Below are 27,579 nucleotides of genomic sequence, written 5' to 3'. Positions count from 1 at the left end.
TAATCCAATAGAGCTGGTTTTCTCATGAGCTGAAGGCCAATCCTAAAAATCATACTTGTAAGTTTAAAATTATAATAAGTAGCACAGTTTTCTTTTCATAATGTTTGCAGTAGCAGTGCGAAAAGATTGTTGTCAATTTTGATGTAACATTACATAATAAATTAGAGAATAATTATCACCAATTTTTGTTTATTGACTATAAATAGGATGGACATGTAGAAAATATGATTACCATTTGGCTTCATGTCCATGGGAGCTCAGAGTCCCACAATGAATATGCCAAAAAAGATAATGAATATAACACTAAAATGTATAACTTCCAGAAAAAGAAGCCAATTAGACTGCTTTTCTAACTCAGGCTGCATTTTAGTCCTGTGTTTCTTTTTTGAAAGTTTGACAATCATAAGTAACACGGTTTTTCCATAATGGTCATCAAGGCAGCAGCACCAAAAATTGTGTTTTCTTCTATTTTGATGCAACATTACATAATGCTTAACAGCATAATGACCATCGATTTTTAATAATAAAATATAAGTGTCATGGATTTTCACAAAATGTGACTAGCACGGGTCTTCAAGCCCGTGGAGGTTCTAAGTCGCACCTTGGAAATGTCAATATGTGAAAAATTAAATTTTCACAAAAAACTGTTTAATTGCCAGAAAAATTTACCAAACAGACTGCATTGCCTACTGAAGCTGTATTTTAGACCCATGTTTCTTTCATGTAAGTTTGAGAACAGTAAGTGACATGATTTTTGTTAAATGGTCATCATGGGAGCAGTGCCCAAAATAGGGGTTTCTTCAAATTTTGATGCAACATTACATAATGTTTAACAGCATAATGACCATCAATTTTTAATTATAAAATATTAGTATCACGGATATTCAGGAAATGTGACAAGCAAAGGTCGTCAGGATCATGGAAATTTAAAGTCACACCTTGAAAATGCCAATAAGTGAAAAATTAAATTTTCACAAAAAACTGTTTAACTGCCAAAAAAAAAAAAAAAAGAAAAAAAAAATACCAAACAGACTGCATTGCCTACTGAAGCTGTATTTTAGTCCCAGGTTTCTTTCCTGTAAGTTTGAGAACAGTAAGTGACATGATTTTCCTTAAATGGGCATCATGGAAGCAGTGCCCAAAATAGGGGTTTCTTCAAATTTTGATGCAATATTACATAATGTTTTACAGCATAATGACCATCAATTTTTAATTATAAAATATTAGTATCATGGTTATTCAGAAAATATAACTAGCAAAAGTCTTCAGGCCCATGGAACTTCAAAGTCACATATTGAAAATGCCAAAATGTAAACAAGACAGCACTGTTCTGAAATGGGTTTATTTCCATTTTTAACACTTTTTTAACATAAAACAAAATAAATATTTTACTGTCATTTTTATATGACCAACTAAGAAAATTGATGAGATGGGAAAACTAGCAATAGAACAGTGTTAAATGCCCAACTTCCTCCATTCTGAGATTCTGAACATAGTGGATGAATGCATCTGACAAACTGCAATGATATGAGTTTATTTCCATTTTTGACACTTTATTACACAATACATGATAACAAGTTTACCATGTTTTTTACATAATCAACTAACAATGTTGTAAAGATGCAGGAAATATCAAACAAACACTTTTAGGCATCTTATTAGTTAAATAATGAGACTGTTAACATGCCTAATAATTGAATCTGAAGACATATGAAAAAACAGTATAACTTCTAAAATAATGGCCCGATTATGCTGATTTTCGAACCCATCCTGCGTTTTAGTAAGATTGACCACTCCTGTGAGTATAATTACAATTGGCCAATCGGTTTTTCTTATATTGTGTTATCAGTGTTGCATTGATATTGAAAATAGTGAAAAAATAGCCTAAATTCACTAAAAATGGCCCAATCATGCTGATTTTCGAACTTGACCTGCGTATTAAGAATTTTCATCAGTTCTGTAAGTTTCAAGCCAAAAGGTAAAATGGTTTTCCACTTACTGTGTTATCGGTGCTGTAAATATGCTGAAAAAAGTGAAAAAACAGCATAAATTCCCTAAGAGTGACCCGATCATGCTGATTTTCGAACTTGACCTGCGTATTATGAATATTCATCAGTTCTGCAAGTTTCAAATCAAAAGGCGAAATGGTTTTCCACTTATCGTGTTATCGGTAAAAGTGCACGGCGACGGCAACGGCGACGACGGCGACGACGGCGACGACAGCGACGGCGACGACAGACGCAGATGATGGCTATATGTACAGACACATCTGTGTCTGTACATAAAAAAGGTTTTTAAAACATGGAAGGTGTTGCTAGTGATTGAGACGGAGGTGGCGATCTTTTATTCTGACAAGGGGGGGGGGGGAAGAATGATCTGAAAATTGTTGGTATGGAGTTTTTTATATGAACGAATTGTTTTAACACATCTAAATGCACTGTATTGTAGATCTTGTGCCAGCGAATTCCCTCCTGTGCTCTTGGGTTCGTGAAGTCTGTATCCCATTTGGTGGAAAGCACAAGATGCCATGAAGTTGATTTGCAAAAGGTGTTGGCCTGAAGTAACAGAAAGCTCCATGGGATATGAAAATGAAATATTCCATGCTGCAAAATTATTGATTTGCAAAATATAATGGGAGGTTAATTGAAGATTTGCAAATTAATAAAAAAAATGTTGGACAACAATTTGAATGTTGGTTTTCATTTCACAAAAACAATGGCAGTTCTTGAATGTGGAGGTAAAATTTATTCTGCTGTAGCCTTCTAAGACTGCTTTAATTTCAATATCTTTGATATTAAATATAAAACGTCCAACTTGGGAAGTCCTTACGCTGGTCTTCATAATAATATAATGTAGGAACTCCCAGTCTCCAACATGCCAAAGTAGTGTCCGTGATCTAGTTCTGACACAAGGAACATAGTTTTACCCTGTGCTTTATAAAATGGATCTGGATACTTTGATTTAAGTGTAACAAATGTGCAACATGCAGAAATGTGATGTTATTTGTATACTCAGCTTGGACTAACTCATGTCTTCATTCACTAGGAGTGCTGAAATAAAATAATTGCCCCTTTTAGTGTATTTTAATATACATTAAAATACGGATTAGTGTAATCATTGTGGCAAATGGCTAGTTTCACATCCACTGTTTGAAATTGTGTATTTCATAACTTGTATATTTACATTTTGAAATTGAATGCACTGTATTTGAGAAAATGCAGTTTCTCTCAGCAAAATAAAAATATCAACTACAGCAGTGGAAAACCCTACTAAAATTGAAATTCTTTCTTTAAATGTGACACTTACGGGATTTTTCCTGTGAAGCATATTGGGACATCTGTATTCCTTCCTTTGGGAGGTAAACACGGATTATACTGAAAGTTGGAGGTAAAACTGACACTTGAAACACTGATGTTGGAGGGTTAGTATGTAGCCTGGACTAATTTTAAGGGACATCATGTTTCTACTTACTATTATTACTTCTGCCAATAACATTTTGCTTTTGGTTCCATTTTAAGCAAAACTGTGGAGAAAACTGGACGGATTTTGATGAAATTTCAAAATCTATTGGTAGGGGAACAAAAAAAGAAATGATAAGAATTTTTTGTGATAATCCATTAATTGATTAATGGTTGATTGTCTGAGTGCTGTTCTAGTTCCAATTGATTATTTATTAACTGACTGGTTGAAAAAGATAATTTAGCATATTATCTACTGAATAAATCATTGATAACAATAATTGATTAATGTTTGATTGTCTGAGTGCTGTTCTAGTTCCAATTGACTACTTATTAACTGATTGGTTGAAGAAGATAATTTGTTATCTACTCAATAAATCATTGATAACAATGAAATTAAAGCTGCTTTGGCACAGGTATGTGCTTTTTTGGGGCTTTTTAGTTACATATTAGACAATGTATTTACTGTGCAAGAAACTTTTTCCTGGTCGTAAACAGTGATTTTAAATATTACAGAGTTCTTTTACAAGAACACATATTAATCCAACAATTCAAAGTATCATAGACAGCTCACATGGTAAGTCCTACGGCAACCATCAGTAGAAAGGCACAGACCAGGAATGTTAGACCAGGGAAGAAGTGTAACGTCGCTGGGTACAAGTTGTTGAATATGAGGCTGGCTATTAACATACTCAAAGACTGCGCAACACCCACAAATGCAAACACCTTACCTGTGTGAAAACAATAATTTCCTACTGAAAGAATCTCAAACAATGTGTTAGTTAGGCGGCTAAGCCAAAAAATTGTGCAAAAGTTGATAAAAGCATGAAACTTTCCACGATGAATGACCATTGGGTGTTTGTCAATTTTGGATCGGGGGGCAACTCCAAAATTCACAAGTACCCGGATGAGCAGCTTTCTTAAAATATGCTGACTCAGCATTTTATGTACATCCAGAATTCACGTAAACGAGCACTACCGGCGTTAATTATGAACATGAATAAATTTGAGAAACGTACACTAACTGCTAACATCTATTACAGCAATGATGACGTCATGATGACGTCACTGGGTGATATTGCACAATACAAAATGACAAATATCGACTCACTCGCATATGCCAAATAGTCGAACCCTGCAATGATATTTCCTGTAAACATTCATTACAGAAATGCATCCTTGAGGGCTAGAAAGGTTGAGTTGACTTGGTTTCTACTTCCGAGACTTTGAGCATTTTCAATATGGCCGTCAATTTTTAGAGAAAATAGAAAAACAACCAAGAGTTGACAGATATAATTTATTTGTGGCTATTATGAACACATTTCCCATCATAAGAACACAGTAGGATAAATGACTGCATACTACCCAGACAGCCTCAGTGATCTGGCCCACGTCTGGCCCAGATCTGGCAACGTCTGGCAATGTCTGGCAAAAGGTATGGCCCACGTATGGCTTGCCACATGTGGGCCAGATGTGGCAATGTTTGGGCCAGATCTGGCCCAGACATTGCCACATCTGGCCCAGTCCACATTTGCTCATATGGCCAGATGTCGGCCCAGATCTGGCAATATCTGGCAAATGTATGGCATGCCAGATGTGGGCCAGATGTGGGCCAGATCATATTCAAATGGGCCAGATTAGGGCCAGACATGGACCACATATGGCCCAGAATGTTTTTTTTTTCTTTTTTTTAATTATTTTTAATTATTCAATAAGATTACTATAAAAAAGACATACAAGATTCAAGAATTTATTCTGTGCTAAAACCCTAAACAAAATTATTACACATTATATAACCTTGCTGGCAACTAACATGTAACAAATTAAGGGTCACTCCTTGTCTTTTTGTACAAAACAATGTATATTTGAAAAAAAAAAAAACTACACTGCAAAAAGGTAAATATACAGACACTTAACAGGAGGAAATGTCACTTACATACATGTAAAGAAAACAGTTATAACAATAATTTTTTTTCAACACAAAGCTGCTCATCGAATCTGAATTAACACAAATTACAAAAAATTGTAATTAATTATGCATGTACATGGGGGAGGGGTTTGAGGGGGAAATATTTTTGCACACATTGTCATTTTTAAACTAATTCAAACATATCATTAATAATAATAATCACTAATGAATATAGTTTTGTAATGAATAAATCTTGAATAATGAATGAAAAAACATTGTTTTTTTAGATGATGGTGAGTTATAACAAAATTATAAATAACCATGCAGTAACTGTTTCAATTCAATTTGCATGCTGGCTACAGTACTGTACATACATGTAAATTCTGAAAAAAAAAATATGTATACTCCAGCACAGATATAGATGTACAATTAAAAGAGAATTACATGTGCACAAAAACAAACCCCAGTATCAATGCTTTTGAATTAAATCACATCATGAATCAAATCACTCAATGAATTGAACCAGTTTGCAATGTTTGCGCTTTTTTTCAAATCCATAACACTAAGAAATGATACATCCGGCTCCTTGACAAGCTTATAATTATTAATGGAATCAACAATATGGAACAAGTAACTCTACCAAGTTAACAACAGTTCATTCAAATGTCAAGTCAAAACACAACATCCCTTCCTTTCTTGGACAGAAACGTTCCTTTCAAAACATGTTTATTGACAGTTCAGTCTTTAAAATGTCCTTTCAAACATTTGCAGAATAGCATATGAACTCCAACTTTTATTCCTTAAACCACACTGAAAATTCTCAAAACTTATCAACTCATATCAAATCCCATGTCCTTTCACTACTACTGGTCTCTTCCTTTACGTCACATTCAAATGTTCCCTTCACTTTTAAAGGTTTCTCAGACGTGTATGAATAATACTGTTTGTTTTCTAGTCCTCCACAAGAGCCACATTTATTTTTCTTGGATTTCAGCATTCTCCATGTATTTTCATCAATGATATTACAATATGCACCTGAATCTGGTAATACACTGAGATTAACACCGCCTCTATTTCCTCCATGTCTTCTGTGTATATTGCATTGGTCCCCACACCAAATGTATATGCACTCCTGGATTATCATGTTCAAAGCTGTCATTTACATGAATAATAGTTTCAGTTTTGCAGACTTTTGCAAAGTGATCCAACGTTCCATGTTTTCTCAGTCAGGGAGTTTCTACTTCGTTTTTCATGTCTAAACTCATAATGTTTAGACTGGCTTGGTTTGTCAAATGACTTCGGTTCCATCATACTCACAGTTTCTGGTGTTCCAATTTCATTCAAAGCGTTAACTGTCTTATGTATATTCATGTTTCTAACCTGTGTTTGGGAGAGTCCTGAAAATATCTTGTACACCTGTCCCTGCTGAATACAACATAAGCGCGCGTCTCCTCTGTCATGTATTTTTAATTTTCTATCTTTGTTCATTATTCATGCCGTCCGTTGGTTTTGAAAAGATCAATCTTTTCCGTCAGCGAAGAGGTTAAAACTTTTTTAGCCATCGCGTCGAGCGTGACCCTAAAGGCCTAATGTCTCCGGACTTCTGTACGGTTCGAATTCCGTAATTTCACATTTTTCCTCCATTTTTTCAAAGAAAGTTGGCTCACAGTTTTGCACTAGTGTTAATCCTCGTCGCCAGTGTTGATGCCTTCGAAATAAATCGCATCACGAATCAAATCACTCAACGAATTGTATCAGTTTGACACGCTTGTGCTTTTTTCATATCCATAACTCTAAGAAACGCTACATCCGGGTCTTTGATCGGCTTAGCATAAAAAGCGGAATCTTACAACAGCGGAACGAGTAGTTCAAAAAAGTTTTAGAACAGTGAATTCATTCAAATGTCAAGTCAAATTAAACAAATAGCACACTTATGAGGGGACTTTGAAGAAAAGAGAGAGAGATAAATTAAATCAAAATTTATCAAATGACGTCAGTTCAATGCATTCAGCTCACTGGTCGAATAAAAAATAAATAAATAGAAAATAAAAATTGAAAATGAAAGTACCATATCTGGCCCAAGTCTGGGCAGCATCTGGCAAAATGTGGCATAAATGCCAGACTTTGCCAGACTTGGCCCAGATCTGGCAAGTGTCTGGCAAAATGTGGCATAAATGCCAGACTTTGCCAGACTTGGCCCAGATCTGGCAAGTGTCTGGCAAAATCTGGCCCAGATATTGCCAGACGTTGCCAGATCTGGGCCAGACGTGGGCCAGATTACTGAGGCTGTCTGGGTAGCATGTTTCTGTTATTGAAAAAAAAAATGGCCACCAACGCATACAGCAGAGGATGAAGTATAGCAGTATAATCAGTCTATAACTTGTATAATTAGTCTAATTAAAACTTTTTATGCCTTCGATTTTTCTGTTCATTTGGATTTTTAATTAGCCATGATCCTTACCTATCATTATCAGCTTGTTTGACACTCAAAAATAAAAGGAATGAAATGAAAAAAAAAGAAAGAATAATTTTCAAAGGAGGGGGTATAAATAAAAATATTTAAAAAATAGTATAAAAAATATTTTAAAAATCAATTACGGAGTTATTTTGGCAATTTCTTTTTGGTGGGAGTCTGAACTGCTAGAGCACGTTTTAATGCAAAATAAGCATTCAGTAGTCAGTTGTTACCATCTCAACCATGTGAATAAATTTTGCTCTTGCAGGGCTAGACATTAGCATATTTCACTCAGTTGCGAATGAACGCATCCTAACCACCGGGTCTCCCGCTGACGATCTTCCACTAATGAGGCCCTTGAACAAATATTCAAATTGCCTTCTCTTTTTGCTCGGATCAATAACTATCTCCCGCTGACGATCTTCTGCTGACGAAGTCCCTAAAACAAATATGAAAATTACCTTCTCGTCTCGCTCGGATCGCTACCGATATTCCGCTGACGATATGAAAATTGCCTCTTCATCTCGTTTGGATCGCCAAAGTCTAAATGACATTTGCTACGGACGCCGTACAATGAACTCGTACACGTTTTCCGTGGGATTTTTATGACATCGTAATTGGCTACGGGCAACGGCAATTACCTCTACAGTACATGCTTGTGCCGTGTCTTGTCGCTAAAGACTAGGTCCCAACTACGATTTGGACGCACGGTATTTAGGTTCCTTGCGTCCTGCTAGGACGTAGCTAGATCGCACGTAGCGGCTGTTGATTATGTCGAAAAGTTTCTACGTGCTGTTTGCGTCCTCCAAAAGTCGCAAGATGGACGTGCTCCTCACGCACGAACTCCCATGTTTTGCCCATTTTTTGGCCGTAGACCACACGTAGCAGCCCGTACTTTCGGTTGGGACCTAGGCTTTATATGAGCTTAAGCCTGGGTCCCAACTCCACGCACGATTTTCAGGACGTACGGTTTTTTGGCTGGGCCGTAGCTAGATCGCAGGGAAGAAATCAAGTAACTGGTGATTGTAATTAGTGCGCAAGAAGAAAGTGCGGGGACAGTACCTGAGAAGCTCAGCCTCCGCACGTCAGAAGTATCTCTGCGCCCGACGGGCTTTAGCACGTGTCCCGCATCGTGCACTACGTACGTTATGCGTACAAGGAGTACAGGCAACGCAAGGGCAACGCAAGTAGACGTAGGGCAGCCTTGGTTGTTGCTCGTCCTTTGGAAGGGAATCTTACGTGTTGAGATGTTTTGGGGGAGGTATAAAAACAGGAGCATGTTTGAGAAGGTTATTATATCCGCAGCAGTGTTCAAAGATGGTGAGCCCAATCATACTTTGCTTGTCCCCGATCCCCCTCTTCCCTCTTGCTCTTTGCTGTCTTTTTAGGCATTTTTACAACTTGACATCAATTTTTTGGCCGTAGACCAGAGGTAGAAGCCCGTATGTTGGATTGGGACCCAGACTAAAGGATATGTAGGGAAAATTCGTTTTGTCGGGTGAAAGTGATCATACCGAGTCCGTTCAGTCTCAGTGCAATTGCAGCACGCCTTCCGTGTGGCTTTTCTTGGAGATAGACACGATGTCGGGACATATTCCTAGGATTTTTAGCACCCATGTGGTCAGAATAAAGAAGCACAACTTCAAATTTGTGAATTACAATAGTTTTAAACACCTTTGCTATTGTTATGCCCCCTTAACCCACCAAAGGTAGAAGGAAACGAAGCCATCGCCCGCTGACGATCTGCCGCTGACGAAGTCCTTTGCACGGATATGAAAATTGCTTTCTCGTCTCCCTCGGATCGAAAACAACCTCCTGCTAAAGGTATGAAAATTGCCTTGGCGTCTGGGTCCGACCGCTGCCAATCTTCCGCGAACAAAATCCCTTGAACCAATATGAAAATTGCCGTCTCGCCTCGCTTGGATTGCAAACGATCTCCCTCTGAAGATTCGTAAATTGGCTTCGCATCTTGCTCCGATGGCGAATCACCTACCGCCGACGATCTCCCGCAAACGAAATCCGTACTTGATTGAATATGAAAATTACCTTCTCCTCTGTCAGCGCTGTCAGGTGCTGCTTGAAGGTCTGATAGGTTTTAGCTTTCATAATTTAATGGCAAGCTTGCTAAAAAATCTAATTTAAGTTGAAAATGCCTAGCATTGGTCAGTATTTTTCAAACATTAAGGGGCTGCTGCTGACATATCAGAGATGACTGGCTGGTTAACGGAAGAAGAAATTTGACGAACATATTTCCTTTCCTCTTTGTAACATCTAGTTAACCAATCTGTTTTATTATGTTGCCTGCATTGACCACAGGCGTATTATTTTACTGACATACAATGTTTATGCAGATTTCATTCGTTTAAAATCTTTTTCAGCTGAAAAACATAATTTACCATCTTTTTACCTGCCTTTTCCGTGCCGTTTTGGTGGCTATTTTGCTATTTCTATTAAAATGACTTGCAGATTATGTGAAAGAAAATCCTTATAAACACCATCTCTGTATTTGTTAACATGCAAATAGACTTTAAAATGAAGAATCTTTACGCACTGTATATAGTTTGATGTAAATTGCTATGAATACTTATCTAATTTTGCGTAAAAATTGGCAGCCATTTTGGGTTATGAAAAGTGCCAATGTCCCAGAAGTTAGTAAAGCCAAGCTAAGTTGACTTTTCTGACCAAAAAAGGGGCATTTCGTTTTCAAACAATTACAGAAAACAACATAGTGTTGTTCAACTATGGGACCAATTAGATTGGTAACCTGACTACTTGGAGGGCTTACGCCCTCACCACACATAAGTTGAATATTAAACAAGCAGATAATGGTAGTGTAGGATAAAAGCTAACGAAAAATCACGATGAACGGAAAAATCAAAGAAGAAGATGCCGTTAATTAGACTGATGATACTAGAAATATGCTGATTTTGCTGATTTACTTTACCCTCTGCCTCTACCCTATGTTTTGGCGGCCATTTTGTTTTTTATCAGTAACAACGACGTGCTAGGATGTACTCTTGTGCCCTACAACAGCCACAAATAAAGTACATCCGTCGACTTCTGGTTGTTTTTCTGTTTTTTCTCAAAAATTGACGGCCATATTGAAAATGCTCAATGTCTCGGAAGTTGCAATCAAGCTAATTTTACCTTTCTAACCCTAAAGGATGCACTTCCGTAATAAAAAATTACGGAAAAAACATTACAGAGTTCGACTATTGTTCCTGTAGGAGAAAGTGGATATTTGTCATTCTAAATTGTGCAATATCACCCAGTGACGTCATCGTGACGTCATCATTGCCCTCATAGATGTGCACAGCGAGCGTACGCCTTTTAAATCTATTTATGATATCATAATTAGTACTGTTAGTGCTCGTTTTGATGAAATCTGTATGTACATAAAATGCTGAGTCAGCATATTTAAGAAAGCGTCTCATCCGGGTACTTGTTAATTTTGGAGTTGCCCCCCGATCCAAAATTGACAAACACCTAAGGGTCATTCATCGTGGAAAGTTTCATGCTTTTATCAACTTTTGCACAATTCTGGATATAATTTGGACTTAACCGCCTGACTATGTGTTTTTTATTCAATTCTTTACCCAAAACTGGCCAAAAGTGATAAACTCCATGAAACATAATTTAGTTGTACGTATCCTGGTTAAACAAAAACAAAATTTAAACAGAGACTAACACTTATGCCTGTTTAAATGTTACTTATAATTAATTAGGTACCTTGTTCGTTCACGCTGACCATTTTAGCAATGATGGCCCTCAAAGCAGTAGACCCCGCGCCTGCCAGCATGTTAACAACAGGGACTGGAAGTAAGGAAATAAAGATGTCGTTAAATCTGTGGTGTAGTAACAGTTTTAGTTGAATGTTTTTGTTTAAAAAAGATTGCTGAGAAGATTGTGTTAGGTGTGACAAAAGATTCCTGAGAAGATTGGGTCTGGTGAGACAAAATGCTGCTGAGAATATTGTGTTAGGTGAGACATAAGATTCCAGAGAAGATTGGGTCTGGTGAGACAAAATGCTGCTGAGAATATTGTGATATGAATAGGTGAGACAAATGACTGCTTTAGATATTGTGTCAGATGTGACAATATAGACTGTTAAGGGCATTGTGTTAAGTGTAACAAAAGTCTGTTAACGAATTTTGTCGGGTGGTATATTGCGACAGGTGTGACAAAGTGATTTAAAAGATGTCATCCACCAGAAACAGAGGGAGAGAGGAGATCGCATTCAGCAAACCCCGGTATTGATGTTTGTAGTAAATGGCTGTGCATTCAGTCAACACTCACCCAACATAACCATCCATATTGTTTTGCAGAAAGCCAGTAACAGTTGCCCAGCTGTGTTACTGACAAGTCCTATTATACCCACTGTTGTGTCTTGAATGGGGAAGAACCTTTTAATCACTGGCAGGATGAAGAGTAAGAAGATCGTCATCAGAATCATCCTGAGAGCATTGTAGACACCGTACAGGACCAGGTTCCAGCCAGGGATTGTGTAGTTTAGGTACAGAAGACAGACGTCCGCTCCACCTGAACAGACGCAAATAATTTGATATTAAAATGTGCGTTTCATTCATTTTTATCTAAATATTTTAATTTCATTCAAATCTGAGATATAATGAAAAACTGAGCCCTGTATGCTGGTTATCAGCATAATGTGAATAAAAAATTAATTTATATTTTGTTGAAATCTCTTTTTATTATTTCATAAGTCTAAATCCATGAATTGTATGTTGTCTTACCGCCTATGGTGATCATTCCTATCATGAAGGCGACCAGGGACAGCCAGAGGACCAGTCGTTTGTACCCTTCCCGCCTCACGAAGTAACACTTCACGGCGGCGACAAAATGTTTGCAGTCAAACAGCCTAGCACACAGAGATCTGGGTTCTTCTGTACCTACACCTCTGCCACCTACTGGCGGTGGGTTCTTTATCCATAGAAAAGAATACAAAAGCGCCACGCCCATCGAGGCCATTGTGAAGACAAAGGTGTAGGTAAACCCCGTGTATTTGACAAGGAGTCCAGAGAGAGCAAACCCCACAGCGCCGCTCAGCTGCATCAACCCCTCACAAATACTGATGCGTATTAAGCGTTCCTTTTCACCACCTGAGATCACAGACACATAGCTGAACACCGCCATTAAGAACGAGGCGAAACCCCCTAGAACGCCGTACACGAAGTTACTGATCAGAATAAAGGCCGGGTGCCAGTTCATGTAGAACGAGTTCAAGACCAGGTTTCCCATCATCAGCAGACCCCCCACGGCTGGTACGACGATCGGTATCTTCCGGTTGACGTTGTCCCCCCAAGACCCCATGAAGACAGCTGTAATCATAGATGGGAACGTCTCAGAACAGGTGTTCAGCAATACCCACCTGGACACCTTGCTCTGGACGTAGTCCATCTTCTCTGGGTTGTTGGTCAGGTTATGACAGACCATCTCGGAGTGAAACTCTCTGAGACACACCTTCTGTATGAAGAGTGCCTGGACACTGGGCAGGGTGATGAACAACGACAGCATGAAGAAGAAGATGGCAGGTTCCACGGAGACGATCAGACGAGGCTCGTGTTTGTGCTCATCCCACCATTGTCGTAAAGACATCGCTGCTTCACTGAAAATAGGGTAGGGGGAATCTCAAAAATGTTTTATAACAGGTTGTAGTGAACCATTGATTGTAGTTTTAGTTTGAATGTGATTAGCATATAAATTCAGACAAATTAGTTAAAATGTATCTACACACACTGGACAAAAGAAGTGTCACCCCTACTGAGCCAATACTATGGGGGAGATAAATGACTGCGGAATGATATGCTCCTGGTATCATTTTATTAACATCAAATTTCACAAAAAATCACAAAATGAGAACAAAATATACATTCTACCAAAATATGCAGTTTCAAGTCCAAAATTAGCACTTAGTGGCATAGCCACGTGACCTAATAATAGGTGCCAGTCTACGAAGCAAGGTTTCATATAATTGTCTGATGCGTTCAGGGCTAATGCTGTCCCAAGCATGAAACACTGAATATAACAGAGTTTCTCTGCTGGTTAGACGGGCATTTGTAAAAAGTTTTGACATATCATTCCACACATTTTCTATTATGTTTGCATCCGGACTCTGGGCAGGCCACATCACCCTGCGAATGTCTTGTTGGTCAAACCAATCATCAACTGCTCTGGGCCTGTGACAAGGAGCATTGTCATCCTGGTGAACAAATGGATAATTCCTGTCACCAAACATGTTAGTAATAGATGGTAGCAAGCCTGACTCCAAAACATCGATATATTTCTAGTGATTCATGTTTCCATCAACCACTATCAATTCGCCCAAGCCATGGATGCTGATGCAGCCCCACACCATGACGAATATGCTGCTCCGGGTTCGAAAATTAAGTGCATGTGGTTCAAATGCTTTACCAGCAGTTTGCCAGCATAGTACCCGTCTGTCATCAGAGGTCAGAACAAAGCGACACTCATCAGAAAAAAATATATAGGACCAATTGTCATGAACTGTCCAGTTCCAGATCCTGTTGACCCTAGTTTACTCTACGTTGCCTGTTTTGTAACGATATAAGAGGTTTCAGTCTTGTTACCCTGTTGTACACTCTCTGAGCATGTAACCGACGCCTAGCAATTTTCACAGACACATTCTTATGTGTGAAATTGTTCCACTGTGTTGTCAACTGACAAGCAGTGTCGAACTTTGACAACCTGGACATCAAAATCAGTCGTCGGTCTTCACGGCCAGTATTTTTTCTTGGACGACCCATCAGAGGCAATTTGTCTCTTGATCCAGCGTTTCTATACCGAGATCAGACCCTCTGCACGGTTCTGACTGAACAATTCAATTGTATCGATATTCTGACATTGCTTATATTCCGCCTCTTCAGGTTAATAACTTGCACCTATAACCGTTAGATAATTGACTGTATCTTGCCATATTGGAGGAAGACAGGAATAACATTTGCTGTACATGTACAAGACCAACAATACAATTCCATGGTATAGCGGTTTTATACTCATTAGTCACATTATAAGTAGACCAGGCATTATAAGTACCCAAGATCTGCCTACTTTTATTACTCTGAGTTAGGGGGTGACACTTCTTTTGTCCAGTGTGTGTACAACTAAAGGTACATAAAAACCCGAGCATTGGTGGAGCGTGGATTCCCAGTAACACATGTAAACCACTTCTACTAGTTTCTTATACGACAAAAAGAGGGAAAATATTACATCCAGCAGAACGTGAGAGGTCTTGTCACTCCTGGTTTTGACTGACTGAGATGCTCTTCCGTCAAGCTTGGCAGTTAAGTATCAGCATACAAGTTAAACAAACTATTTGAAATGGAATTGCTAACCTAAGAGAAATGGATTTTATAATCCTACATCCACGAGAAAAGGCATATTCCTATCTATGGTGCCTTCAATTGTTGGCGATGAGACTTGTTTGGTCGTTTTGTCTGCCATTATGAAAATTGTCATTTTTCTAACCTAAATGATTGTTGTGAAAAAAGTTGTCTGATGTGTGTTAAGCATCAATTTCTGCCATAGAAACCACCTGTTAATCAAACATTTGAGATTCACCCTATTCAACTTAGGTACCATCATATACATGTACTGTATATAGTTACACATATTTTGTCTTTCCAAAACTGGATTTACTGACCTAAATAATATTTATAGCTCAGATTTCTCACCAGAAATGGACTGTTTGACCCATTTTGTCTAAAAAACACTTGTTCCTCTAGAATTTTCCAAAGAAATCTATTATTAACCCTACCCTACTGAAAAGACCAGAACACTTCCTGATGAATCACTCTACTACCATGTCACATGGTGTATCAAACCGTGGCCAGTGAACGGGTATGAAAGTATGGTGTTTAAGTTCCAACTGAAGCGAGTGTAGATTCTCAGTAACGCATATTCTCAGGATGCCACTTCTACTAGTTTCTCATACGACTAAAATAAAGTCCACATGCCAATTCATAAACCAAATGAATCTTTTGTTAAACCAAAACATAGCTTTAAAAGTGTATTGTCTATTTATCAATCCTTCTACCTCGTAAAAGTACGCTTAATGACATAGTATTGCGTGCAATATAATCAGCAGTCTATGTATGGATGTAGCTGCCTGCGCAATAATATACTTATTCAAATGAGTTGCCTCAAACGACAAAGAGTTGTATAATATATATATATATATATATATATATATATATATATATATATATATAGCACAGAAAGAAAGCAGAAAATGTCCGTTCAAATATCATTTTTCGGAAAATATGTCCTTTGGTATTTCTCTAAAAAAATCATATCTATATGGTGGCATTTGGTCGAGGTTTGATGCAAATAACTTCAAATACTTCTGTAATGGTGCAAACTTAACAATACTAGAAACAAAACCCGTTCAGTTATTCTTAAGTTAGAAAATGTTATTTTTCGAAATAAAAGCCGTAAATCGTAAATGTAACAACTTTTATGGTATAGGGGTAAAAGCTCGGGCCGTTTTCGTTCAGTGCAATAGCGTCGGCACTATTTCTGAAAAGGAGAAAACTTTTGGCAAATAAATCAGCATTTTTAACCACAGTTTACGGATAAAATATATATATGGTGGAAAGTCGGTTGAATAGTATGTATAGTGGATATGGTTTCTAGGATAACCGGCCACTGGGTTACTTGACAAGTAGTAATTTTAAGTGCTTAATTTATATATTTATTGTAATGTCAACTATGTCTTTATTCAGAATAGTATGCAAGTTTTATTTATTAATTAAAATTTTTGAGGGGGAAGGGTTCAACTCAGCCGCCTGCTTCCGACGCTTATCGCTGATGTAATTCAGAAAAGGGAGGAGGATGGTTTACCCTTATAGTGACGAACAGTATTTTTTCTTAGAAGTTAAACTCTTGGCAATTAAAGAAATAAACTTTTTATGCAGGAAAGTTAACTTTTTGCTACACAAAAGTGTAAAGTGTATTCCATGTTTTTAATTTCCTCTTACTAGTACTGTTTCAATGGAGTATGTGACATTTTGTATAGAATGTGACGTACCGCAGTGAGCAGAGCAGTACTTTAACTAGTCAGATATGACAGCTACCACCAATACATAAGGACTGTCATGAAGCTATGGTGAGACAGAAAGTTTGTGCTACATGATGGATCCTATCTACGATATTTACTCCACGTAACAGGCCAGTAGCCACCACTGATAACAATGCGGTCACAAGACCGTCACTAACGCGATACTTAAATCAAGATACCACCAAGATTCATTTTGACCATTTTGTTTTAAAATTCTGGTATTTTTGATTACTTACTTTATTAATTAATTAATTTTTTGTTTATTTATTTATTATTATTTATTATTTATTAGCTCAGAAGAATATCTTACCTGTATATCCCTTTGCCAAACTGGTAGAGCGGAACTATTGCAAGTTGCAGCTAATCAAGGATCAAGGATCGAGCAATTGCTAGTAAATAAGATATCCTCAATAAAAGAAGTAATATGCCATCAGAACACCTCTCCTGTCAACTGACCATGTGATACCCGGAAGATAAACGCTGTCGTCTGACCGGAAGTAGAGGCGATGGCTGGACGCTGTTACCAGTAGAATTGACTATGATGATATTTTCACGTCGTCACCCTGAGCCGCATTCTGTTGTGTAAGAACTACATACAGAGCACATGATACTATTTCTTAGGACTAACTTAGTCCCGTGTTGTAAATGAGGTGAGATTAACCCAAGTCACTGTGCAGTGCAAAAAATCTACGGGGTCAAAATGTGGAACTGAGATAACGAGAGCTAGGTTAAGGAGACTGGCAGGGATTATGATCATCAAGATTCTGAAAATGAGGTTTTTCGTGCATTTTATGCATATTCATTTTTAGTGATTAAAAACTCCCCCCCCCCCCCCAGACATATACAATATCGGTTTTTATACTTCTCGTTGCAAAGCATAAACATGAGTACCTCGGAGCGTTTATCGTTTATTACCCCTGTTTGTCTGTCTGTTTGTTTGTCTGTCATCAACATAACTCAAAAAGACCGATTTTGATGAAATTTTCAGGGTAGGTTAGAAGTGGGCCAAGGAAGAGATGATTAGTTTTTGGTGGTGATCCGGATCAAGAATCAATAATCAAAAATCAATCATCAACATAACTCTAAAAGTTATAGACCGATTTTGATGAAATTTTTAGGGTAGGTCAGAAAAGGGTTAACTTAGAAGTGATTAGTTTTTGGTGGTGATCCGGATCAATAATCAATCAATAATAATAATAATAATTGCTGCCTTGGCGGAGGTCTGCGCTCTCGGAGTGCTTTCCTAGTTTGAGATGAGATAACAATCTCAAGTATATTAGTGCACTTCACCAACCGTCTCCTCTCTACGGTGTGACGAAACTGCAGGGTAACAGTGAGTCCACCCTCCATTTAATTACAGGTTAGGGTTAGCCTGACCTAAGTGGGTCAAAATCTAGGGCGATATTTACCTGTGCAAATGAATGGGAACCGGACTCTCTATCATGGGGGACTCTCTGTTAAACCGGGGTGAATTGAAGGACAGTTTAAGTTGTGCTAGAAAAAATATTCGTTATATATTTCCTTATTTTACAATGAGCAGACACAGGCTATATTTTATGTAACACGTGATCTCTGTGTATAATTAAGGCTTGGTGTCAGTAACAAGATATATCTACTAGTGGGTTGTTACAGATAACACCTGCAAATATCATGTGATGTCTTGAATTTGGGGGACAAAGACAAACACTGTCAGTACAGTCATTACCTTGGTCACCATTATACATTTTTAATGTCTTGTCAAACATTCCAAAACTTATCAGCTAAATTTATAATAAAATACGTAAAATTAACATAAGTTGATGAGTATCTGGTGATTAACATGTGCCAGTGTGGTGTGATTGGACATATTTTCTGAATAGTTCTGTGTTGACTGGCGTGACTGTTCTAAGTACTTTTCGTGTACTCCCCATTTCTTGATACATGGTCATCTTGACATCTGGTCTTACATCACGTGATACATGGTCATCTTGACATCTGGTCATACATCTCGTGACCATTCAATAGATATAAAGCCTAAGCGCGCCAATTTCAAGCACTGAGACGGCGGAAAGGCTAACAGTGCCTGGTGTTGGTGAGTTGGTTAATGTAGTATTTCAGTTTCTATCTTTTTGAATTTCCTATCGTATTTCCGTATTTACAATAGAAGTGTTTCCACTACTATTTTTCATTCCTCTTTCAGACTCACATTACAGACATCCTCTTGTCTTGTAATTCGTCGTTTCAGTCATTAAACAACGCCCTCTCGGACATTGTGCATTGATTTGTAGTAAGACTGGTAGTTTAATTTAAGATGAACATGTTAAATTGGTAGCATCATTTATTATATCATAGAAATCATATTACGACTGTATTATAAAAATATCTTTGTATATCTCTTTTAGGGGTTTTGTTTTTATTCTACTGTTTTATTGGATTGGAATTTATGGTTGAATAAACTTTGAACCAACCAACTGCGTTATATTGATCTACCCGGTCACAGAAATAAATTTATTACACCATACCCGGGTCCTATACAATTGGCCTTTTTTATTTTGAATATAAATAAATGTTTTTGTCCTTTTCTATATGATATATGTGTGAACTTGGCTTAGTATATTTTCTGAAGAATTTATAAGAAGGTCTTTTTGTCCGTCTGCCTCTCTTCTAGTCTTCCTGTCTGTGTGCCTCCCACCTGTCCGTCCGCCATCTCCCTGTAACAAACTACGCCATGTATTGCTCCGTTTCTTCGATGCTCATCACCAGCGCTGGAATCAAAAACGAGTGTTAATAGTTGCCAAGTATAGTGACTGCATACGGTGATCCCCCCCCCCCCCCAACACACACACACACACACACACACACACACACACACACACACACACACACACACACACACACACACACATTTAAGTTTGTAAAATGCCATTTTATGGTAACACATTCACATTTTAAAACTGTTATTTTAACTTTAATAGATTTAATTAAAAGTAGAGCAGGTACCTGACTTATCCAGTGTTTGATCGTCTTGGGTGTTTGTGGTCTCTTCTACTGGCATGTAACACCGCATAACACTGTGGAACAGAAACAGAGCAAGAATATTACCAGCTGTGTTTGTCCTTATTTTATTTTAAATAGAGTCTTAATGAATAATTTTAATTATTTTTAGTTATATTTCAAGTATCTGTACGCTAGACATAAATGTTCAGTAAGTAACTTACATAGTGAGCGCCATGACAGCCACCGTAAGGAGTGCACAGACGAGATAGGACAAACCGGGGAGGAAGTGGAGGGTGGCCGGGTACAGGTTGTTAAAGATCAGGCTAGCCATGAGAATGCTAAGAGCCTGTGCACAGCCAAGGAACGCAAACGCTTTCCCCTGCTCATCGGGACCCACCATCTTGGCCACAATACTCCTGAGGGCAGCACTGCTGAGGCCAGACAACATACCAGCAAAGGGCACTGAAGGATGTCATTAAAAATCCAAAATTAACAATGAAAATTGCAAATCAGAAGAATAATGAAAAATGACGGTTTCCTTCCATTACAGAAATGCACATTTAAAAAAGTACAAATGACGCATCAAGAAATTAAATTTGGAATAGCTTCATGCAACTTGACGCAGAAATCATTGTAATGATGCAAATCTAGGTACGTAGATATGTTGGACAAAAGAACATGACCCTGTCCTTACCTAACATCACCATCCACACTGTGTTGCTGAAAGCGAGGAGCACCTGTCCTAAGACAGAGCTCACCTGACCAATGATGACCAGACTGGTGTCTTCTAGAGCCAGGAACCTCTTGAACAGAGGAAGGATAACCAGCAACCCTAGCATCTGCAGAGCGTTCTTCAGGCCAGTGTATATGCCGTACAGAGTCAGGGTCCAGTTAGGAATAGAGTAACGCAGGAACAACAGAGAGATGTCAAAAGACCCTGACAGATACTATATATGTGAATTATTCATTTGCCAACAATGTTTGGATTTGGGAAACATGTTTTCTACAGAATGAAACTGAAGGCGGTTTAAGACACTGACAACATGCCTTTACGTTTTACAAATAGCTCAAATAAAATGTATTTTATCGAATAGGGTTGCTTTCTTAAAACAATAGGAAGGGCATGCTGTATAATATTTGATGCTCCCGTTACATGATACTTGGATACTATCATTCCATTGTGATATCATACCCTCACCTTACTTAAATACCTCTGATAGCTACCCCTGGCACCTTGAATATCGGCACACACACAGGATATATCACACCAAAAACTGTGACATCACAACTCGAACAGTGACGTCACACCAAAAACTGACATCATACCGACAACTTTTAAGTTAAAACTCCTACAGCCATCATTGACACCCTGAATATCACACCAAACAATTTGACAACGCACCAAACACCGTGACATCACATTAAACATCCTGGCATATCACACCAAACACCGTGACATCAAATTAAATACCCTGGCATCATACCAACCACCGTGACATCAAATTAAATACCCTGGCATCACACCAAACACCGTGACATCAAATTAAATACCCTGGCATCACACCAAACACCGTGACATCACATTAAACATCCTGGCATCACACCAAATACCGTGACATCACATTAAACATCCTGGCATCACACCAAACACCGTGACATCACATTAAACATCCTGGCATCACACCAAATACCGTGACATCACATTAAACATCCTGGCATCACACCAAACACCGTGACATCACATTAAACATCCTGGCATCACACCAAACACCGTGACATCACATTAAACATCCTGGCATCACACCAAATACCGTGACATCACATTAAACATCCTGGCATCACACCAAACACCGTGACATCACAAAAAAGTCTATGGCACATCTTATCCCCTCCTTACCTCCGAGAGTCACCATAATCACCATGAATATCACCAAACATGACCACAGCACAAATCTGCGATATCCCTTCCGCACTTTGAAGTAACATTTCACGGATTCTATGATGTGGCTGCAATCAAACAACTTTGAACACAAGGAGCGTTTCTTCTCTTCGCCCTCATCGCCTGTATTCTTTGTTTTTACCGCTGGGTCCCTGATCCAGAAGACAGTATAGAGCAAAGATAGCGTGGCGCTTGCGACGGATACCCCGAAGGTGACAGAGAACCCAAGGCGCTCTACTAGCGGGCCTGATATGACCAGGGCCACAGCAGCGCCTAGTTGGAGGATACCCTCAGTTATGCTGAGGCGGATAATGCGTTCTTTGGCTCCCTGTGACACTACAGAGACGTAACTGAACACGGAGAGAAGGTAGGTGGCAAATCCCCCCATGGTGCCCGCGAACACCGGGCTGATCAGAAGCACGGGGACGGGCCAGTCAGGGTTGAACGAGTTGATAAAATAGTTCACATTGGCCAAGATTTGTCCAGTGATAGGCAGGATCATGGGGATCTTGCGATTTATCTTGTCTCCCCAGGAGCCCATGAACAAAGCCGACCCCATGGCCAACAAGGTATCTACACTGATGCTGTACAGAAAGAACCTCGAGGTTTCCGTCTGGACATAGTCTTGCTGTACATGGTAAGCGCTCAGGTTACTACATACAACGTCATCTTTATACTTAGCCAGGCATATTTTCTGGATGTACAGCGCCTGTGAAGCTGGAAAAGTGAGAAACAAAGATATCGTGAATAAGAACGTAAGCGGTTCCACGGTGATGACCGTTCGCAGGTCATGCTTGTGCTCTCTCCACCAATCCCGGAGCGTCATCGTCAACTAATGGGAAGGAATTCTGCTCTGACCCGCTGAACTCCCTTGCCGGGTACCCACAGTGTGGTGATGGTAGAGAACTGGTAAACTAACTGTGCTGTGTTGACGTTCAGTACCGGTCGTCCATAGCTGTGTACACAGGAACTGTCTCAGCTGACATGGTTCCTCCCCTTGTACGCTGTGCAATCAGATGACCTTTTATCACAGGCAATGCGATAAGTGCAGCATTAAGAAAAGATTTTACTAGGCTTATCTGTTTGGTTCTTCTTCTGATAGATTAAATGCACCATAAGCAGTGATCTAGCAGTATTTTCTCGTGTCATCACAATGGCAGCCACAATTTTGCTTAGATATTTATTACCTTCCCCCCCCCCCCCCGGGTACTTTCAACCCCCCCCCCCCCCCGGACCCGTGTCCCCTCCTGCACCCTACGTACCCTTTCTTACCCTCGCCGGGCCTTATTCCCATAGCAATTTGCGTTCTTCATCCACCCCACCGCTCCCCTTACACATACACCCCACTCCCGAGTCCCTTCCTCCCACCCTCATAATGCTTCGGCCACTCGTGCCCCTCTTCCTGCACCTCTTGCCTGATAACTCATAGAATTTATTGTGGAAATTGTTCTCTGATTCAAGATATCTCCATTTGCCACCAATATCCTGTCTACATAGAACCTTTTGATAATGTATAAATGGATAATGTATTTCTGTGTCACGTATTCTTCAGACAATGCAACAATTACATTTATATTCCTGGAGACAGTACCCAGAATTTTCAGCTACCAAGAATTGAAGGCAATATTTTATTGCAAGTATGATTTTCAGCATCAATTTGGCCATTTCTGAAGGGATCAGTATAGTACCGACTTATTGTGATGATGAAATTACAGTATTTTTGATAAAAAAAAATCCTGTCAGAAAACCAGGTCAGTGGAGGCTAACAAACAACAGGGAGTCTAACAGTAATTTGAAGCAGTATTGGTCTGGCTACACTTTGCTGATGTAGAGCTCCACCAACATACAGACATCTTGAATAAATAAATAAATACCACAGCTTACAAGGATATACTTTTATTTCTGGACACATGGATTATATTATGTACAGAAGGGGCACGTCACACATCAATAAGTTATACAGTACTAAGTAATGAGGAATTGGATATACTGAAATGATCTTCACGTCACATTGTTAGGACTCTAGAGTTTATATGACATGTAATATCCACACTTTCACTGTGTAATATACTGTAATGTCCAAGCTTTTATTCTATTAATATCGTTTTAGTATCAGTAAAAAATGTTTACTTCTGGTAATTTGTCATCAAATATTATGCACAGTACAGACCATAAATCTATGTGCTATCACATCAAGAAAATCACAACTGGGCACTTTATATTACAGAAGCTTATCATTTCAAGGTTTTTGGTCTGGTACAAAATTTGGCAACCCACTTAATAATATTATCACAACGCTCTTTCAAAACATGGCAGCTTACATAAGTATATATACAAAACAAGGTAAATTGGACGGAAATCCTCATTGAATGAATGGGCAAAAAAAACATCACCCAAGATCTTGTGTAAATACATACAAAAATAATTCAGTGTGAAATCAGGCAGACAAATATTTATACAAAAAAAATTTACACAATTTAATGTATTGTGACCATTTTAAAATTTGTTCTTTGTAATATTTAATTGGAATGAGCAATTATTTATCAAAATCAAGATTTTCAGTGTATCTTCATTATTAGTAGTCTCTGATATTGTGTTGGGTAAAGCAATTGCTGTAGTTGTACTCAGTGATATTGTGATAGAGAAGATTTAGTCATCCAGCTGGCAGAGGGAGGCCACGCCCCTATTGATCCAGTGTTTCTGTGGCCTGTCAGAGGGCAGCTCAATATAGCGGACAAAGTTAGTGGAGTGACCTGTGGTGGACAGTGTCCCTCTGCGAGCACTGGTCTTGTACACTGGACAGGTATAGCTGTTCTCTACCACAATGCTGTCCATCTTGGCGGGCTTCAGCCAGATGACTGGCAGAGTGTCAAACAGAATCTTAGGGTGTGACTCGGCCAGCAACATCTTCTCTCTGTCCCAGCGTGCTCCCTCCAGGAACAGACCCTGTCAAAACATAAATTATACAACTCTGACATAGCTAAAATCAAGATTGGAACGAATAACACTGCCCTTTCTTTCTGTCTCTTTATACAACAGACCTTGTTATTAACATTAACCACACAACACTCAGGTAAAATCAAGGGGGAGTGCTCTCTCTCTCTCTCTCTCTCTCTCTCTCTCTCTCTCTCTCTCTCTCTCTCTCTCTCTCTCCAAGTAAAACCAACAGAAACAGAAAAAAAAACATTGTGAGAGGGGGTGACAGTTTTAGCCCTTCATTTCTTGTTCCCTGTATTGTGTGTCAATGGTGACATATTCAGCATTCAGTGTGTCAGTTATGCTATGTCCAGGTTGAGTGTGTCAGTTGTGCCAGGTTGAGTGTGTCAGTTGTGCCGGGTTCAGTGTGTCAGTTGTGCCGGGTTCAGTGTGTCAGTTGTGCCGGGTTCTTACATTGACATATGCACCATCTTCTGGCTTTTCCTCCATCTCTTTCTCTTCTCGGGTCACCTCAAACTCAAAGTTTAACATATCAATAGGGATCTTATACTTCCTGGCATAGTTCTGACTCACACCTGCAAAATATATACAAGTGTCAGCAATGATTTATACCTCAAAATGTACTTGGTTTAAAACTGATAATTTCTTTTTCCGCATGAAAGTGGAAATAACTTTGAAGTTGAAAAATAACTCCAATTAGAATAAGTTTTATTCTTTATTGCTGTAGATGGCCAAAAGAAAAATGAATATTTTGATTAAACAATGTTCACTCAACCAATGTGTTGTTACCTGTCAAGAACGACTGTGTGAAATAGAAGCCAGAGATCCAGAATACTTTTGGAATTCCCATGTCTATCCAGTCTTGAAGAAACTTGAGTCTAAAACAAATCAAAAATCTTGCTTTAAAATGTTACAAGTGCCTTATTTGCAAGAAATCAATGTTTTGTGAAAAGTTAATTAATAAATGTTTCCACTTCTTTTAATTATAGATTTGAGTTATTGTATTAAGGTACCATGTTTTACACAGTGTGTGATGTGGATATTTGAGTTCCTTACCTCTGCAGTAAGTCTGCTACATAGCTGCCCAGTGGTTTGAGGGAAGGATAGGACTTGGCTGCCCACACAGAGGGCACCTTGCCTATTAACATACTGTCAAATACTTCCTCCAACTCTGAGGACATCACCACCAAACCTAAACAGGACAGAGCATAAACTTACAGTATGAAGAACCACCTGGCAGATTTTTTAAAAAACTAAACCAGTGTATGAATATTAAAATATTAACTCAACAAAAAGAACTCTTTAAACATAAACATCTCTTTTTAAATAAACTTTTTCCAGTCACAGACATCTATTCTACTAAATCACTGCCACTTATCATACTCTCTCCTACATGTCTAACCACTGCTACTTCTATATACTGAACTCACCCTTGATAGCTTTGCGTAGATTCTGTAATGATTCTCGCACAACCACAATAAGTCTGTTGAAGCGAATAAGTTCCTGTCTGAGTACAGTATTCATAGACTCTGTGTACAATACTGGATACTGCTCCATTACCTGGAATATATAGATATATATGTAAGTCACAATATCAATACAGTATTCATAGACTCTGTGTACAATACTGGGTACTGCTCCATTACCTGGAATATATAGATATATATATAAGTCACAATATAAACATAGTCTTCATGAGCCTTTTCATTTCTGCATGATGAAACTTGAAGTTACAAAATATATATGTATGGATAGGTATATTTCTGGTGAATTTATGGTTACATCAGCAACACCTGTTCTCTTAATGAGATTGTATACCAGGGATTTTCCTGTCTGAAATGTTAACCAAAATATTAACTGGCATCATTTGAATATCAGCCCCCAGATCTCAGAGACAAAGGTGTGCTCCAGGGCACTGATCCTCACTGATCTCATTTCTGCCATGCTCACCTTCTCTAAGTTGTAGACTTGTGGTAGTTTTCCCAGAACATCAGCAGCTAGATCTTCAATCATCTCCTCAGAGGACTTGCCTCCTCCACCACTCTGTCTGGGTAAGGTCAGCAGAATATTGTCAAACAGCTGGAAAGACAACAGACAACTGTGAGTGTTGAGATATCATTTCTAAGGACCAGTGATCACTGTGCTAGCTTGGTCACAAAACTAATATAAAAACTGGCAGCAGAAGAAGCTGACCAGGTAATAGATATCAAAGACATAATACCTGGTTGGTCTCTTGGTTATCTTTAGTGATGTCAGCATTTTCATGGAGGCCATACACCTCAGGGTTTACATTCAGTGGCAGACTGCGGATGTAGTCTATGTAACTCTGATACTGGCCTTCCTGTGGAGCACTGTAGATACCACTGGGAGAGAACCTGGACAACAGAGTAACGAAGAATAAAGAAATAGTAAGGTGCTCTGTATATTAACATCTGTTGTGACAATGTGTTAGGCGTGCTGTGTAGATTTACTCACTGTGTTTGCTGAAATAGTTTTCTTACTTGTAATTGTCATCAAAGATGATGTCCTCATTGTAAAATATGGAGAGCAGATTAGCCAGCAGACGCCTGTCTTTGTCATCAGTGACTCTTCCTCCATAGTTACACTCTCCAGTCAGGTAGGTGAGGGCCTGTAGCTGGAGCTCCTCATAGTCATTCAGGAACATCTACAAACAGAGAGAGAGGGAGCTGTTATCATCAGGCCACAATCCGCAGTCAGATAGAAATCAGTTTACGTCATATACAACCACAACCCCCATTTTTATGTCTATGTCTAAAACCTTTAGGTAAAACTACTGACAATAATTCCTTA

General features: G+C 38.7%; 3 protein-coding genes across 5 annotated transcripts in view; all 3 read right to left on the bottom strand.

Annotated features, from left to right (window-relative positions):
• Positions 1-2,365: 2,365 nt before the first annotated feature.
• Positions 2,366-17,688, bottom strand: LOC106181518 (lysosomal proton-coupled steroid conjugate and bile acid symporter SLC46A3). 2 transcript variants are annotated; one of them, XM_013565919.2, is made up of 7 exons: positions 17,227-17,686; positions 12,574-13,445; positions 12,119-12,361; positions 11,552-11,635; positions 4,033-4,189; positions 3,307-3,374; positions 2,370-3,050 (listed from the first exon to the last, which is right to left on the bottom strand). In XM_013565919.2, exons 2-7 carry the CDS (start codon positions 13,433-13,435, stop codon positions 3,022-3,024), a joined length of 1,443 nt encoding a protein of 480 aa, XP_013421373.2. In that variant the 5' UTR covers positions 13,436-13,445; positions 17,227-17,686; the 3' UTR covers positions 2,370-3,021. The 2 variants fall into 2 exon arrangements, 1 of the variants encoding a protein (XP_013421373.2); XR_001240214.2 differs by lacking the exon at positions 4,033-4,189 and having other exon boundaries at positions 2,366-3,050; positions 17,227-17,688.
• Positions 17,689-19,220: 1,532 nt separating this feature from the next.
• On the bottom strand, positions 19,221-22,974 carry LOC106181526 (lysosomal proton-coupled steroid conjugate and bile acid symporter SLC46A3). The gene is made up of 5 exons (XM_013565940.3): positions 21,790-22,974; positions 20,587-20,829; positions 20,114-20,354; positions 19,896-19,966; positions 19,221-19,660 (listed from the first exon to the last, which is right to left on the bottom strand). Exons 1-5 carry the CDS (start codon positions 22,655-22,657, stop codon positions 19,617-19,619), a joined length of 1,467 nt encoding a protein of 488 aa, XP_013421394.2. The 5' UTR covers positions 22,658-22,974; the 3' UTR covers positions 19,221-19,616.
• A 737-nt stretch (positions 22,975-23,711) lies between these two features.
• The window catches only part of LOC106181527 (dynein axonemal heavy chain 3-like), a 33,378-nt gene continuing 29,510 nt past the window's right edge, over positions 23,712-27,579 (bottom strand). For both annotated transcript variants that reach the window (XM_087004425.1, XM_087004426.1), the window contains exons 65-72: positions 27,270-27,433; positions 26,990-27,143; positions 26,719-26,847; positions 26,199-26,328; positions 25,825-25,960; positions 25,558-25,646; positions 25,222-25,343; positions 23,712-24,777 (exon numbers count right to left, since the gene is read on the bottom strand). In XM_087004425.1, the coding sequence (XP_086860551.1) occupies positions 24,481-24,777; positions 25,222-25,343; positions 25,558-25,646; positions 25,825-25,960; positions 26,199-26,328; positions 26,719-26,847; positions 26,990-27,143; positions 27,270-27,433 (1,221 nt within the window). In that variant the 3' untranslated portion in view covers positions 23,712-24,480. The remainder of the gene's footprint in view (positions 24,778-25,221; positions 25,344-25,557; positions 25,647-25,824; positions 25,961-26,198; positions 26,329-26,718; positions 26,848-26,989; positions 27,144-27,269; positions 27,434-27,579) is intronic.

Source organism: Lingula anatina, chromosome 2 (assembly GCF_051362555.1).
Source record: "Lingula anatina isolate TDL-2025a chromosome 2, LinAna3.0, whole genome shotgun sequence".
NCBI classification, from domain to species: domain Eukaryota; kingdom Metazoa; phylum Brachiopoda; class Lingulata; order Lingulida; family Lingulidae; genus Lingula; species Lingula anatina.
The sequence above is the reverse complement of the archived record's forward strand: the minus strand, read 5'-3'. Positions and strand labels throughout refer to the sequence as shown.

Excerpts from the sequence above, each read along its gene's own strand:
- LOC106181518 (XM_013565919.2), bottom strand. The coding sequence starts at position 13,435 with ATGTCTTTACGACAATGGTGGGATGAGCACAAACACGAGCCTCGTCTG. Across the intron at positions 11,636-12,118 it reads AATATGGATGGTTATGTTGG|TCCCTGTTGTTAACATGCTG; the intron begins GTGAGTGTTGAC and ends CCTTACTTCCAG. Across the intron at positions 4,190-11,551 it reads GGTCAGCGTGAACGAACAAG|GTAAGGTGTTTGCATTTGTG; the intron begins GTACCTAATTAA and ends GTTTTCACACAG.
- LOC106181526 (XM_013565940.3), bottom strand. The coding sequence starts at position 22,657 with ATGACGCTCCGGGATTGGTGGAGAGAGCACAAGCATGACCTGCGAACG. Across the intron at positions 20,355-20,586 it reads AGTGTGGATGGTGATGTTAG|TGCCCTTTGCTGGTATGTTG; the intron begins GTAAGGACAGGG and ends GACATCCTTCAG. Across the intron at positions 19,661-19,895 it reads TCAAACACTGGATAAGTCAG|CGCTGGTGATGAGCATCGAA; the intron begins GTACCTGCTCTA and ends TTTTGATTCCAG.